We start from the raw sequence: 16,580 nt of genomic DNA on the forward strand, positions 1-16,580 counted from the left end.
CTCATACAGAAACGGCCACATACAGGCATATTTATAGACACGTGCGCAATGGGTTAGTATACACACATACATTTCTTTTCCTAGAAGAAACTCCCAGATGGCACCCAGATGCTGACGTCCAATACCACTCTCCAGTGACAGGAATCAGGCTCCTTGGAGACATGGCTGGTTCCAAGACTCGGGTGGGGAATATAGAAGAGTCAGAAACAAGAAAAAGAAGATGTGCCCAGCAAGAGAAACAAGACAAACCCCACAGCGACAGCAGGCGGCAAAGGGACGCGGGTCAGCTAAGAGACCATCCGACGGCCAGATGGGAAGTGGGGCCAATCCAACTCACAGTGTAGATCAAAATCCACTGATACCAGCCTAGTACTGACACAAATGAGTGAGTCAGAGAGAAACGGACAACGCTCCCTGCAGAACAATGCAGGATAGTGTAGGCCCATGTTCTGCTCTCAGTGGGGCAAAGCATGGCTCCCCACTCCTCAGATGGAGACTGTACAGAGCCACTTCGGAGTGGCTTTACAACGGAAAACTCGGACAAACACTTCCTCTGCCAGAGAAGGGATATATTAACACCGTGACGTAATGAACATGCACCTTAACTCTGTCATCTGCCTCCCAAGAGTGAGCAATCCAGTCTGATCATAGGGAAATCATGAGCTCAATTCCAACTGGTGGATATGCTACAAAATGCCAGACCAGTGTGCCTCAAAACTGCCAAGATCATTACAGACAAGGAAGCATGAGGGCTAATATAATGTGGTGTCCTGCATGGGATCCTGGGACAGGAGAAGAACATTAGGCAAAAATTAAAGAAATGTGAATAAAGTTGGGTTTTGCTTAACAAGATAGTACCAGTACTGGTTCACTTCAAACATACCACACTCATGAAAGGTACCCCTGATGGGCTGGTGTAGACAGGAAAAAAAAAAATCTCTGTACCATCCTTGTAACTCTTCTGTGAATTTGAAGTTCTGCTAAAATTAAAAGGCTTACTTTTTTCTTAATTTCCTTTTTTTTTTTCAAGTAGGGAAAACCAGTAACAAAATTAGACATAGTAAGAAGACACACAACATGGAGAATTACTATTAAGATACTAATTTGAGATGCTGCATTAGTGGGGTTTTTCTTATTGTGTATGTGGAGACTTTAAATCCAGAGTGAGGACTCCTGCCCAAACTGACTCCGGAAGAACCATCAAATGGGAGGACAGCGGACCTGAGAGAAGCCGAGAAGAGTCAGAGAATGGCCTCCAAGAGACGACCTGAGCCAGATGGGTTTCCAGTGAAATCGTTCAGATAATCCCCGTGTTATGTAAACTGTTTCAAAGCACAGAAATAAATGGTGGCCATGATCTCTGATTTTCTGAAGTTAATATATCTAAGCACATATACCCACTACTCCCACCCTCTCATTACAACATCCGGGCATGCACACAGAAATGTTCACACATGTACACACACACACATATACACAAAACCTAATCCTTTCTCGTTTGTTTGGGTGCACAGATGTGTATATGTGTGTGGGCCCGCTCACGCCATAGCGCACATGTGGAGGTCAGAGGACAACCCGAGGGGGTTGGCTCTCTCCTTCAACCGAAGGCTCTGGGGATGGAACTCAGTTGCTCAGGCTTGGCAGCAAGCACCTCAACCCACTGAGTCATCTCTCGGCCTCTAATCCTGCTTTAGAGAACAGAACTTCTGAATAAATTCAGCTATTCAAATCAGTACCAATTAAAAGAATAATCTTCCATAAGCAAGAAGGGCTGACCTTGGAATAAAAGATAGATTCATTATTTAAATCTATTACTTTAAAAATGTTAATTTTATCAAGAAATCTATAATAATTTAACTAGCTGTTGAAATGGGCTGCATAATCTTCTACACTAAGTCTTCAGTTAGTGTTGAGAATGAGAACAATTATTGAAGACACAAAAATTAACATTTTTCTGGTTAATAAGTTCAAAATTAACAAGATCCAAGGCATACAACTAAAGATAATCACAATGAATAACATGATCTAATTAATTATAAAATATTACATAACAGAGTATAATTATAAATTATAATACAGTTAATCATAAATTCATAAAAAGTCTATCTTTTCTCCACATCACTTAGAAATTGTGAAAATATGTTGAAGTAGTCACCAATTGAAGTAGATATAGCACAGAGCTACATAAGACCAATGAATAACTAATAAATATGTGAAACCCACCAAATTCCCTGGTATATGAACGATCATATGTGAGACACCATATTCTCGTTAATGTTGTCTAGTAATCATGGAAATGCTAAAAAGAACCCAGTCTATTGAGTACGTATCTCCTGTATTAAGGGATACAAGCTGCCTTGTTGTATTGTAAATATTCTACAGAGGAATTCGTGGAATTCATAAGGAACTTAAGAGGCTAGCCAAAGGTCTTCCAGGAAGTATTATGAGTGATGTTAGAAGCAGCCTTGGGCTCCAGGAGCCCCTTCAGACGACCACCTACTTGTGTCATGAGGAAACCTAGTCAGAACCACCCAGCCACACTCCTCCAAGATGGCTGAAATTCTAAGGGCAGAACTGCTTGTTTGTTTTTTCAATAGGCCAGGTTCTGAGCTAATCTGTTATGTGGCGACAGATAACTAATACAATTACACCACAGAGAAATAAGGATAGCAGGAAGAAAAGAAAAAGGATAAAACCAAACAGCCTCTTAGAGAAATGCTGAAGACTAGACTCCTAAGAGAGAAGAGAGAGGGGAGCTGCTGAAGAGGCAGAAGAGTCTCTCCGAGGAACTGTTACTGGGGAAGACCTTTAGGAATCATGAGGAACTTGCTCTGGATGTTTAATTCCAAGTCAAGACAAACTAGGTCCCACGCTGAGAGCTTTGCTCCTTTAAGAACGGGCTGCGACTAGATGCTGCCACCCAGTGGACAATGTACAAATAGTTGGCACTTTCCCCATCACAGCAAGGGACACAGGAACACTCTGGGTGGACAGGAATGTGCCAGCTAGGTGTATGCCAACCTGACACATGTCAGGAAGAAGGAAATGCTAACTGAGAACGCTTCCAGAGGCTTGGCCTGCTTTCCTGTCCTGTTACCCTCCCCAACTGCCTCCCCGGACGCTGCTTTTCCCCTTCCCTTGGGCCCTTTTCTAGTTCCCTGGCCTCTACACACACTCGCTCCCACATAAACACACGTGTAAAAATCAGAATCTGGGATTGGCACATGATCGAGGACAGGTACTCTCTGTCTTTCTGAGACTGGGATACCTCCCTGGAAATCGGTTCTTTGCCTGAAAACTTCATTTTCACTGCTCAATACGACCCCATTGTGTGCACATACGACATTCTCGTTATCCAGTCACCTTCTGATGGACAGCTAGACTGATTCCATTTTCTTGCTACTGTGAATAGAGCCGCAGCAAACCTAAGTGGGCCTGTACTCTATGCAGGACATGGAATCTCCTGGGTGGATGCCCAGGAGTGGTCTCGCTGGGCTGTAGCACAGTTCTAGTTGTCCTTTTGGGGGCACTTCTGCTCCGATTTCCAAGGTGACTTCACCAGTTTATACTCCGACCAAGACTGAGGAAGAGTTCCTCTTTCCCCACAGCCTCACCAGCACTGCTCATACGTTTTCTAGATGACAGCCATTCCGACTCGTGTGAGATAGAATACCTACGTAGTTTTAATGTGTGTGTGTCTTTGATGATTAAGGATGTTGAACACTTTTAAAAATATTTACTGGTCATTTGTATTTCTCCTTTTGAGAATTATCTGTTCTGTCAAAAAAAATGTGTCTACTGTTCTATAGGCTATCTGTTCAATTTGTAGTTAGTTTCTTTCATTATGCACAAGCTTTTTAATTTATATGTATATATATGTGCTCATTGCACATGTGCGTGTGCGTGTGCGTGTGTGTGTGTGTGTGTGTGTGTGTGTGTGTGTGTGTGTGTGTGTGTGGTATGTGAAGGCCAGAGGGCAACTTGCAGGAGTCAGTTCTCTCCTCCTACCCTGTGGGTCCTGGAGGTTAATCTTGCATTTTCAGGCTTGGATGCAAATGTCTTTGCCCACGGAATCATCTCATGGGCCCATCAAGCATTTTCAGTTTCTCGAAATCCCATGTGTCATTTCTTGGAGCTATTTTCTGTGCTGCCGGGGTTCCGTTCAGAACATTCCTTCCTATGCCTCTATCCTAAAGTGTTGTCCCTAGCACCTTCAATGTCTTGGTTTTAAATTAAGGTCTCTGGTCTGATTTGAATTGATTTTTGTGTGGGGTGAGAGATATGGTTGTAATCTCACTCTTCTGCAGACGGCTATCACGTTTTGCCAGGACCATTCATTTAATAGGCTGTCTTTTTTCCAGTGTATGTTTTATCACTTTCATTAAGCCAGTAGAGACTTGGAGAAGTCCATTTACAAAGAAGTCAGTCCTTCCATATCGAGGGGGCAGTGCAGATGGAGCACCCAGACTCCTAGGAGAACAGCTGGGGGCACCGTAAACCCTAACTGCTCTGCACAGTTTGTAAAACAGGAAACCAGGTTGCCCAATGTGAATTAACAATAAAATTTATATTCACAAATACATTAAATATACAATACTTATATGTATTAATATATTTTAGAATTTATATTTTACATCATATAATGGTACTTCTTTTTATTTGTTTATTCTTCTCTCGTATATTGTCTTTAGTATCAGGTGACATTTTCATTTTCTTTTTACTTCAATAGTAATGAGTATGTATACCTAAAGCTTTAAGCTGAAACATTAAAGTGCCATAAACTGAAATGCTAGTCCATCACAGACAAGATGCATGATGGAAGAAATAAACATTCAGCAGAAACACTGAAAACAATAAAAGAAATTCTTTACTGGGGAAAAAAAAAAACAACTAATCACTCAAGGTTCTGAGCTCTCAGTGCTGCCGCCCCCCCTACCCCCCCTACCCTCCCCCTCAACCCCCGAAAGGGACAAATGTGAAGAGATATTCTCCCTCAAACCACACCTCCACCAGAACTCCTCCCACAGCCCCGAATCAGGCATTTGGGGTTCTGAAGTGTTAAACATCCCCTTTGTAAAGGACAAAAGGAACTCAGCCTTCTCAGAGAACTCAGAGGCCCTGCTTAGAGCATCCCTGGCCACACAAAACTGGACTGCCCCCTATGTGGCATATGAAAGGGGATTCTGAAACTATCCTACTGCAAAAGAAGGGAGAGAGGGAAGGAGGGAGGGAAAGAGGGAGGGAGGGAGGGGGAGGGAAAACAAAGAAAAGCAAAGAAAGAAGCAAAACTGACTGCCTCTAAAGGAGGGCTGTGAGACAGCAGGTAAGCCAGCAATGGACCTTTACAAAAAGGACGCACAGGACTGAGTGATCCGTAGTGAGACCTCAGCAGGGAGAGACTGAGGGCATAAAACAGCATCTGGAGGATCCAAGAGGGACAGGAAGTGAGTGCAGACACACGGGGCCTGCTTCAGGGTTCCCTCTGCTCTCTCCCTCTCACCCCTGCAGATAGAACAGCCCTTAAAACACTAAAACAGATCTACCCTCAGACACTTCCCTACAGCCCTACCTAAGATGATCAATTATTTCCTCAGGGGCAGCACACGCCACCCCTGGATAAGAGCACTAGCGACCTCCCTCTACTCACCAGCTGTTCCTGCAGACTTCGAAGTCAGACACAAAAACCTTTTTGTGTTTTCCGACTCTTCGTCATTTTCCAAGTCTTCAGTGCTTTTTGCAGACTGATGGAAGAATAGTTTAAGTTTAAATATGAAAAAGGAAAGTAAATATACCAGCCAGTTCTTAATCTAACCCAGTTCTCAACTGTGTATGTACACAGGAAGGTTTAGTCATTTACATTCCTTTACCTAGGAAATCTGCTAATATTTCCTGTTTCTCCAAAATTCCATCAATAGGTTTTCCCAGAAAAAGACTTACATACACATTGCTTAAAGTATCTTCATAGATAGAGAGAGAGAGAGATGCACAGGTACATACAAATATATGTATATGTATATATATATATATATATATATATTGAATTACATACATACATATGTATATATTGAGTTATCCACAGGTATCCATCAAATTGAAATTTCAAGACGTTTTATTATGCTTCTATTTGTAATTCTTATTTCAATACAAATTAAAATTTCTTTGTGTTTCAGCAGAAAGCAAACAGATTCACTTTTTCGGCTAAATTGTACAAAATCATCCTCTTGTTTACATCTGGCCCAGTTTTCTGTTCACCCAGATAGTCTTCCTAGGAAGCTCGTACAAGTGCGTGCCTACTCACGGCCCTGGAGTTAGCCAGTGGCTGAGGATGGCCCTCAGAATCGGCAGTGTGTTACTACAGGGTCGCTCACTCACAGCTGCTCTCCTTGGAGGAGTGAATTACAACTGAGTCCGCGCCAACATTTATTCAGCTTCGACCTCTCCACGCTATGGAGCACAAGAAGCCAGCGGAGGCCAAAGGAAGTTGAAATCAGGCTCCAGAAATGTGGCAACACGGAGGCAAAGGGACCACAGCCCAGGCTGAAGCCATTTTGTAACTTCTCAGGAAAGTCTGAACAGCACAGGAGGGAGTGAGCCCCGCAGCAGAGGTCTGCTGGGCTTGCCCACAGGCAACGAGCATGCCAGAGCAGGGCCAGAAGGCTGGAATGTCACAGACCAACTATCGTCCCTGGTTCCAGAAAACATCCATCGCACGCACGCACGCACACACGCACGCACGCACGCCCACTACTTTTGCAAAATAAGTCAATAAGGCAGGACCACATTACCACCACCACAGGCCACACTTTCCTTATTATTAGAGGAAACTGACTCACAGTTCTTACCTTGAGTTCCCCCCACAGCTTCATTCTCATTTCTGCACCTCGCTTTTTAACTTCCTTTTCTCTGCATTGTCTTTTGGCCAGTATCTTATCCAGTCTGTGCATTTTACGAATAGCATTTTGAAGCTGAGCATCTGGCCCCCCGAGAACACCTGCATTGCATTAAAGGTAGAAATGGATTTGAAGCTGGATAAAACAGCAAAGTTTTGCTTTGATTTTTACTTTTTGTTCTCTCATCCGCCGATACTTATGGCCAATGGTAGCACCTAATACACTTAGTATCAAGTACTAACTTTGTGGACAAAGTGATTTCTTGAGTGTCTTTTCATATAACTGTCCAATCACACTGAGAGGCGGACATTTATCTCTGTGCCACAGTGGGACCACTGAACCCTTCAGAGGGGTCGTAAGTTCCGGCACTGGGCACAGAAGTTGTTCTCTTGTGATTTTAAGTCCCAAGTTCTCCTCCATCCTGCCAGATTGTCTACATCCAAACCTACCAAACAAAAAGTAAAGACTGAGACGCGCACCCTGTTCTAAACTGTTTCAGACTAACTGAAAGGGGAGGCATGTACCAGAGAGCTACATACAGTAGAGGGCAGCGTATCCCGAGCCACGTATTCCACATCCATAGCCACGCCTTTTCTGACCCCTCTCCTTTTTTTTTTTTTTTTTAATCACATAAAATATTTGTAAGAAGACGATAACAGGTGATATCTTATTTTAAATTAAGGACTTTAGAAGTTTTGTCATTCAGGGCTTAACTGACAACCTAATAACTAATGATAAAATAGTAACAGCGACTGCCATGTGTAGACTTGCCCAATGGGAAGAGTGCCAAGTGCTTTTCTCACAGGCACTGATCAGCCCTCCTCACTGCTCAGTCCTCATAGTAGCCCAATGCATCCTCTCTTCCTTTTAATTGGTAAACTGAGGCAAATTTGTATCTGAATGGCATGCATATCCAAAGTGGTCTAACTAGTAAACAAAACAGTAAGCTCCACCTAAATTTGTCTGACTCACAGTGAGAGCACTTAGCTACCAGGTAACACCCCCCTGTGAAAACTGATAAACTTGAAATGAGCATCAGTGTTCCAGTACTAAGTCTCAGACTTCCCAGGTCAGGTCATTTAAAACAGTATGTCATGCTGAGTGAAAGCCCAAAGAGTCAGTGATGTTTGCCTATAATGGACATTTCTAACTCTTTAAGGAAAAAAGAGGGAAGATATCAAAAAAGAGTATTAACCTAACAAGGAGGTTTCTAAAATGATGCTGCTTGCATACTTCAAGTATAATAGCTTCTAGTTTAATTCTAGCTGCCAATCCTGGCACTCCCAGGCTCACTGCCCACATACCAGGTATTTTGAACAGACTCACACAATATGAAAAAAATATATAAATAGATACTGGGAACTGGGCCTGACAGCTAATCTCAACAACTCCCTTAGCTCTTTCTTAACAACTACAACCCCACACAATTTGGTGCCATGGTCTGTACTGGCAGTTAGGCCCAAGCAGCTGACTCACCATTACTTCTGGGCCATCACTACAAATGCCAATACAGTAGGCAAAAATGCAAATGGTATCTATCCCAGTGTCATGATGAAGATGGTATTTACCTCACAGAGTCTCTGCAAGAGCCTCAGAGACACCCACGTCCCCAGAGTCCTGCACAGCACAACTGAAAACTGCAGTTCTAACTCAATCTGACCAGAATTAATTTAATATCACAAGAAAAGTAGCTTTTAAGATATCAATATTACGCATCATCACGGGGATTGCCCTTAAAGGGTATTTATAAATGACCTAATACATCTTATTCTGCAACATTAGCCATCAAAACTGATCCATGAACCATGCCATACAATATAGAAATATTCCCCCTTAATGAATGCAATATAAGCATAATAATAATTTTATGAAGTAACATGTTTTGTTATATTTCTAAATGTAAAGACTCGATATTCTTATATGTAAAAAGCAGTGATTAATTTCTCACCAAAAGCAAGTCTCCTTTTTAGTTTATCGCTTGTACATAGCTGACAAATAGACTTCTAATACTTTAAATACAGTATCTGCAATTATCATTGGCCAATCACGGAGTGATCATCCCACCTGAATGCTCAGGGACCATCTGCTGAGTCAAGTCCGGGTCTTCCGCAGAGCCCTCCCGGGCTGGTTTTGTGTTCTCAGAGTAGCCTGCCCACTTGTCAGGACGACTGTTTCTTCTGTCTTCCATGCTTCTGTTTGACGAGTGGCCCTCCTTACTAGAATTCAACTTGTTTACCATATCAATCTAAAAACAATTTTCAACAAAAGAATTTCCAAAATATAATACTCAAAGACACTTAAAAAGAGAATATATTTCCTTAAAACTTCACACTTCATAGCATTTAACATTAATGAAAGCACATATGGAAAAGTGTAAATACAGACTAGCACTGGAGCTCCTAGAAACGTAGGACCTTTAACAAAGTGCAACTTAACTGCAAATTAAATTTAATATTTTACCAAATAAATACCATTGTCCCACAATCTTAAATAATAATGCGGAAGAGCTGAAACTGGCCCTGCAGAGCCATGCTTAGGAATGCTGCTCTCCGCTGTCCTCCACAGCGGTCCCTTCCCCCGTCCTGCTGCTGAGAGAGCTGAATGACTCACAAGTGTCTATTTTGAATGAGGTGTGTTTCTGATAAGAGACTTCTAAAGAGACTCATATACTTTGGTTATTCTTAGTTTCCTATTTTGTTTCAACTTCCCTTTACACTTCAGCAAACTTCATTTTGAAAACAACAGTTTGGCCTAGCTGTGTTTTCCTGAGAGAGGGCGAAAAGGGACATTCATGGATGGGTCAAGAGAAACTAGTTTGCAAAACTCCAAAATCCGCACAGAACAATGAAAGCCACAATGCGAAAAGGGACATTCATGGATGGGTCAAGAAAAACTAGTTTGCAAAACTCCAAAATCCGCACAGAACAATGAAAGCCACAATGCAGTAAATACATCCCAGGAAGAGTTGAGTTCTCAAAGGAACTCTCTCCATGGACGACTGTCTACTCCAGCCCCCCAGCCTCAACCACTGGAAGGTACTCACATACTCAACACTCCACCAGAGCGATGGGCAGCCCTAGTACTGATCTCAAGGGCAGATGTGTGACACTGAGAATAAACTGGCAAGTCTGCAACTCTCTTCATGAGAAGAGATAGGGTCTCTGTTGTTAGGCACCATGTACACCAGGTTAGCTGGCCAAAGCTTTGGGGAATTCTCCTGTCTCCAACCCCTCACCTCATCACAGAAGCACTGGATTTATAGATGTACACTACCATACCCAGCTTTATGGAGTTCTGGGGGTTCGAACTCAGGTTCTCACAGTACATGGCAAGTACTTTACCTCTGAGCCATCTATTTTTAAATACTGAACCATTTTCATAGTAAATGTCAATGGGTGTATATTAGATATTGGAATACAAAGTTCCCTTATGAAGCCAAACAACACACAAACCTTATCAAAGTTTAACATAGATTTAAAAAAAAAAATACCCTAAAAGAAAGCCAGCAGTGGAGAGGAGAGAGAAAAAGAACTAAGCGTGCTCATCCCGAACAATCTACGGAAGTCAGGAACCTGTGAATACGCTCTGAAGGCCTCTAATGATGACATTTCAATGGGAGTTAACGACAATCGTGGTTTCCTCGATTGTGACTGGGAGCTCAATTCCTTTCCAAGCAGAAGATTACCTTGAAGGCCCCTGGTTCCGGCGAGAGCACCTCCAGAGAAGCATTCGAACTTCTGCTCCCAGGACGGGACCTTGAACTAGAGGCTGGTTTTGAAATTCCATCTAGGTTTCCCTTTATAACATCCATCGACATCCTAAACCAAGCCAAAAGAATTAAGAAGCAAGTGACTTAGAGATCTAAACGGCTCCTTAATCAGTTTATGTTTACAGCCAATTACTCAGAACCTGTTCACCACCAAAGTCATATATATATGCTCTTCCATGTCATCAAAAGAACAGATTATGCCAGATTATGCATCAGATACTGACAGCAGTTGAAGTGGAATGCAGATGTGAATGTTGTCTCACTGTCTTGAAGCAGGAAAACAAAAACAGAAACGTGTGACCTTGCTCTTCCCCACGAGAACACTCCAAGGACACCTCTCTCAGTCTAGGCCCACTGCTAGGGGCTCCTGGCTCCCTCCTTCTGGGCTCATCCCACTTCCAGCCTTTCCTGCTCCAGATCAGTCACACTGAAGCACTTTCCTCATTTAATCAGCTCTCCCCTCCTAAACTCCGCAGCTCTGCTTCTAACTGGCACACGAGAATAAAACGCACATCCTTTATTGGAGGACAGACTTGCACTAGCTGGCTGTACTCTGTCAACCTCCTCTTTAACGACTTTCCATTAGACTCTACCCACAGACTGTCTTCATCATCGCCACTGTACGTCTAGTGTGGATTTGGGAAGTGAGACTAGCTTAACCTAGGCACAACAGCTTCAGCTGGAGGGAGAGGGTAAACACTGTGCATACAGCCTTCCAAACCAGGCCTTTGATAAAGACCCTTCTGGATCTGCCTGGTGGTGGTGGAACAGTATGCATACTGGAAACTAGAAGGAACTGAGAATCCAGCTTAAATATGAATGGATAGCTTCTGCCAAATCATTCCTAAATGCTTATGATTGCACATAAGCAACGAAACTGCAATGTCCCTCCTTATTCCACAAAGGGGCCTGTCTTTCATGCTTGTGTGGACCACAGACTCAGAACCTAAAGAGGCTTCACACATAGAAGGAAGCACAAACATTAATAAGCTGAAGATTTTCTCAGGCACACTGAGAAATAATACGGCGTGGCCTCCAGCTGCTCAATGTGCCACTGCTGCTAACTTCAGAGAACAGTTGGTCAGCTCTTCCCACTCAGCAACTGAAAAAGGCATTGATGTCAACATTATTCACACTCCGTAAAAGGGTTGGGGCTCACTCAGGAAGGGCCTGACATTGTTACTATGGGATGATGGATCACCCTGGCCCCATCACATCACCACCGAAAAGCATTAGTCACTAAAAGGCCAAATGTCTTTTCCATGCCCTTAGCATCCTGTCAAGAAGGACTTACTGCAGCTTGAGAGGAGTGGGGAAATGGAAGCATGTGGCAGAGCCAATATAATACATGTCAAAAAAGGCCACGGCACAGGGACCCATCCGTGACATGGATCAGCGAAAAGACCCCAGAAATCTTTCCATTTGCTTCAAAAACTGGTCTGTTGCTATTAATGTTCCCTCCTAAACATATCAAATCAAATAAATCATGGTTAACAGAAAATGTAACTGACAGGCTATCTGTATATTTGACCATCTGGAAAAGAAATCAGAATAAAGACCATTGTAATGGGATCTTACAGATGTATTGTGCGTTTAAGAAATCACTTTTCACACAGAAATTCCTAATGAAAAATGAAGAGCTGCACAAGAAAGCCACCAAACAATGCATTCTTAGTTACAGGAGCACTGAGTATGGACTTAACCAATACCATGCCTTCACTGAGTATACGGAGGTGGGGAACAGTATCCAAAAGGAGGGGTGTAGAAGAGTCTATTGTAATAGGAAATTGAAGAGGACATCTAAAAATTGATAAAGCCAAACAATAGTTAATTAAGCGTAATATTTCAGAGTTCAAGATGGCTGCCTCCTGGGGCTGTGACCAGAAATTGCTCTATTATTGCGTCCACTGTGAATGTTACACAACACTTTAACATTTGGACCACAGTATTTGATAAAAATGAAAACTAATGTCTAAAGTAATGATTAGGCAATCTTCCAGGAGTCAGAAGAAAACACAAGGATAGTTTGCAAAGAAATCAACGATGTACTAAGCCCATGTGGTGGTTTCAATGAGGATGCCCCCCCCCATAAGCTCTAATGTTTAACTACTTGGTCCACAATTGGTAGAACTGTTTGGGAAGGATTAGGAGGTGTGGCCTTATTGGAGGAGATGTTTCATGGGGATGGGAGGTGGGGGAGCTCTTTGAGGTTTTTAACAAACTCATCACTTCCTCTTAGCTCCCTCTGCCTTCTACTTTCAGATCAAGATGCAGCTCTCGGCTGATCCTGCTGCCATTATGAACGCTAACTTCGGAAACTGTACGTCGGTGGAAGGCTTTCTTTTATGAGTCGCCTTGGTCATCGTCCTTTGTTACAATAACAGAAAAGTAACTGAGACAGAAGTGGGTACCAAGAAATGGGCCATTTCTGTGACAGGCCTGACTATACTGTGTTTTGGAGGAATTGGAAGACTGGGACTCCAGACTAGGAAAGCCATGGAACTTTCTAAGTGGGCTTAAGGGGACATCCTAGTAGGAAGTTAGAAGACACTAGTGTTGAGAGCTATGTAGACTGTGGAGGCTCACAAACCTCAAGAGGTCCCAGGGACAATACTAGCAACAGGGCTACAGCACATTCTTATGATATTTGACAAAGAATGTGACTGCTGTCTGCCCTAAGGCAAAACTGAAAAACAATGGATTCATTTCCTTGGCAGAGGAGATTTCAAAACAGCCTAATATTGACTCTGTTGTGTGGTTATTAGTAATCACTCTTGTGTAGGCCTACAATGAAAAGAGCAACTATAACAAACAGAAATTCCTGTTTCATACATTTCCTCATACAATGATATAGAATGCACATTTTCTTTGGGTATTAAAAGAATCAAAATTAAAGTATCAGTCACCTTATGATGGTCAGTGAAGAAGATATGTGACCAGATTCTAATGGTAATAATAACTGCTCATAAATGCCAAAGTTTTACACCATTTTTTGATCAGCTCATGTAATTAGTACATGATCTGCTCTGTTGAGGCAAAACTGCCTGTGTCCCTAGATTGGTTTGCTACCGGTTTGGTTGTCTGAAAAGCCTATTCATATTCCCCAGCCTGACAGATTTCCAAAGGCACCTACCTATAGGTTTGGTTTACATTTCTTCCATCATAAGAAAAACTGAGTTCCAGGCCAGTGTTTACCGGCCCTCTTCCTATTTTCTTATTCTCTGTGTCATGACTATGTGCAGTTTACAGTCTACGCTACTGACTAGTTCTCTAGACCTCAGTGGCAAGAAGGTTCAGAAAGATGGACTAATGCAGAAGGAGTTTCCAGCAGGGACCATGACTTTCCGGAGACTCCACAGTCCCTCCTAGGCATGGCCACGCCCCCGTAGCCACGCCCCGCTACGGTTTGGGAGGACAGACCACACCCACTGCGGTGGCCCCGCCCCTGGGGACCCAGCCCTCCCTCTCCCCCGAGTCCAGCCTTGCCAGGACTCCGCTCGTCCCCTCTCGGTTGTGCCGCACACCTACCGACCTCTGCCCGTGGTCCGTGCGGTCCCTCACTTTCCCGGTGGGAACGAAGGCTGGACGCCTAGGCACCGACTGGCGCCGCTGACATCCAAGCGTCATCCACTTCCCCTCGAAGGGGACGGGTCTTTCCCGCCACCCCCGCCTCTGTGGAGATAAAGATGCAGCAGTCCCAAGCCCGCTGCCTCAAAGAACGCCGTTGCCCTGGCAACTAGAAGCGCGAGGATCTCGGTCTCGCGATAGGTGTAAAGGGCTGTACCATCAGAGATGGGCACTGGGGACCGCTGAAGCGGTGGGTGTGGGAGGCTGCGGAGCTGGGGCCGTCCTAAAACTTTTACAGTGCGTGTTCTAGCTGAGGAATGGTTTGTTCATATTCAGGTTGGACTCCGGAGCAAAGATCCCGGTGCTGTAATGGCTCTGACCAGCCACTAGGATGTCCTACAGGCCAGCTGTCCTCTCAGAGCTCAGTTACCTCCCGGCTCACTACCATCCCCTTCTTGCAAGACGGATGTACAGCTCAGAGATGTCGTATGTGAAAGTCTTGTCAAGTTTGGAGACCTGTGTGTGTGTGTGTATTAGTTTTGTAAAAACTGGGCTGAAGTAAAGTAAAAACGGGTTATGATGGCTTTTTACACCTTCATAATCACTCATAATTTCTCTCTGCGCAATGCATAAGGACTCACTGCCTGGATCACCAAACGGGTGTTTTTTTCTTCATCCCAGTGCTTTCCAACACCTGCTGCGTTCCAGTCTAAATGGCCCTTGATTGTTTACACGGTGTTTTCACACCCAGAGCCCTTTATCCTCATGCTTTGGGGCAGGTACAGTATTTCTTCAGTCTTTTTCATCAGAATAAATGAGTATACATTGAGTTGCCCAAAGAGCACGGCTATAATTTTACACGGGGTGTAAAAACCTGGCTGTAAATGCCATCTGTGTGCTCTTGCTCCTTTGTCTCTATCTGCAGGTCAGATGTCTCTCTTCAACCCCAGTCCTTTATGGGACCTCAGTAAGGCATGGCCCCTCAGCTGTGTGAGAACCCTCTCAAACTTAGAAGATGAAAAATCAAACCACTTTCCCATAGTCTCCTCCCTGCGGCCCCTGCTCCCAGGCTCAGCTCGGCAACTCTGGTGTCATCCTCAGTTCCTCTTCCTCCAACGTGAGTTATAAATGCTGCCTACCGGTCTGCATTCCAGTGTGTCAGAATCCACACGCTTCTCGGCCCTGCAGTGTTCCCACTCTCAACTAGATGTTGCAATAGTCTACCTGTAGTTCCTTTGTTTAGAACCCCCCTCGCACCTCCTGTATACTTGAAGCACAGTAGCCTGCAGCATGTTCAGAACCTCAGTCAGATCCTGCCCGGCCTCCACTCCCGGCTCCCCATGACTCTGCATTTCTCTTAGACTCCTTACAATGTCCGCAGGCACAGAAGATCAAACCGTTACCCTCCCTGCCCTCCAGTTTGCCGCCTTTCCCCAGAGAAACATTGCTCCAGGCTGTCTTCACAGTTAACGGTTCCACAGGAAAATTCTCTGTACTTCTCAGGAAATTGAGGTTTTTTTTCAAATCCCCCTTTTCTTAATGTTTGGAAATCCAAACCATGGAAGAAAATATTCTGCTTCTGGGTGAGAATTAACCCTTAGCAGCCTGCATAGAGATGTAACTGAAGAAACCCAGGGGCACCACTGCCAAAGCAAGAGCAGACATTATGACACTAAATCAGAAGTTGAGGTCTCCATTTCCTGGAACCCAGGCAGAAACACCAGCGAGGGTCGAAGCAGTTTCTTCTGCCCATCTTCCTTAGAGCTGGTATGTGCCTGGGCCCTGCCTGTGCCAGCAGAGAGTCATTTTTAGTGTTTGTGCGCTCTCTCTCTCTCTTTGTGTGTGTGTGTGTGTGTGTGTGTGTGTGTGTGTGTGTGTGTGTGTAGCAGCCCAGGCTGTTCTGGAACTTGCCACACTTCTGTTCTGCCTAGGCTTCTTGAGCCATGACACCCAGCTTCAGTTGAACAACTCTTGGGAATAAAATAGCATTAGGTAGCTGATACCATCGTTTGCGTTACACCAATTCTGTGAACAGTGTTTCAAGAAATAAAAACGGGCCAGGGAGATGGCTCGGCAGGTAAAGGCACTTGCTATGCAAGCCTGGAAGCCAGAGTTCAAGCCACAGAACCCATGGAAAGGTAGGAGAACAGAACCGAGTCACAGTGTGTGTGTGTTGACATCCATATGGGCATCATGGCACATGTGCATACACACACACATGCATGCATACATACATACATACATTTGAAGAAAAAGAACAAAGAAATAATGAGTTTGGGATTCAAAGCAAGGCCTTACCTTCACAATTCCAATCCATGATATTGACTGGAAGATGTGCACACTATATGGAAAAA

The 16,580-nt window shown here is 43.9% G+C and overlaps 1 protein-coding gene across 5 annotated transcripts in view; it reads right to left on the reverse strand.

Moving 5' to 3' along the window:
- Nucleotides 1-14,394, reverse strand: part of Fsip1 (fibrous sheath interacting protein 1) — a 123,129-nt gene extending 108,735 nt beyond the window's left edge. For 3 of the 5 annotated variants that reach the window (XM_052723540.1, XM_052723539.1, XM_052723538.1), the window contains exons 1-5: nt 14,192-14,393; nt 10,576-10,708; nt 8,955-9,135; nt 6,843-6,991; nt 5,648-5,741 (exon numbers count right to left, since the gene is read on the reverse strand). In XM_052723540.1, the coding sequence (XP_052579500.1) occupies nt 5,648-5,741; nt 6,843-6,991; nt 8,955-9,135; nt 10,576-10,708; nt 14,192-14,286 (652 nt within the window). In that variant the 5' untranslated portion in view covers nt 14,287-14,393. Of the gene's footprint in view, nt 1-5,647; nt 5,742-6,842; nt 6,992-8,954; nt 9,136-10,575; nt 10,709-14,187 lie in introns of all 5 variants that reach the window. The other 2 variants (XM_052723542.1, XM_052723541.1) reach the window with 2 other exon arrangements.
- Between the last annotated feature and the right edge of the window lie 2,186 nt (nt 14,395-16,580).

Source organism: Peromyscus californicus, unplaced genomic scaffold, assembly GCF_007827085.1.
Source record: "Peromyscus californicus insignis strain IS unplaced genomic scaffold, ASM782708v3 Scaffold_7__1_contigs__length_154581171, whole genome shotgun sequence".
In the NCBI taxonomy this organism is placed as follows: domain Eukaryota; kingdom Metazoa; phylum Chordata; class Mammalia; order Rodentia; family Cricetidae; genus Peromyscus; species Peromyscus californicus.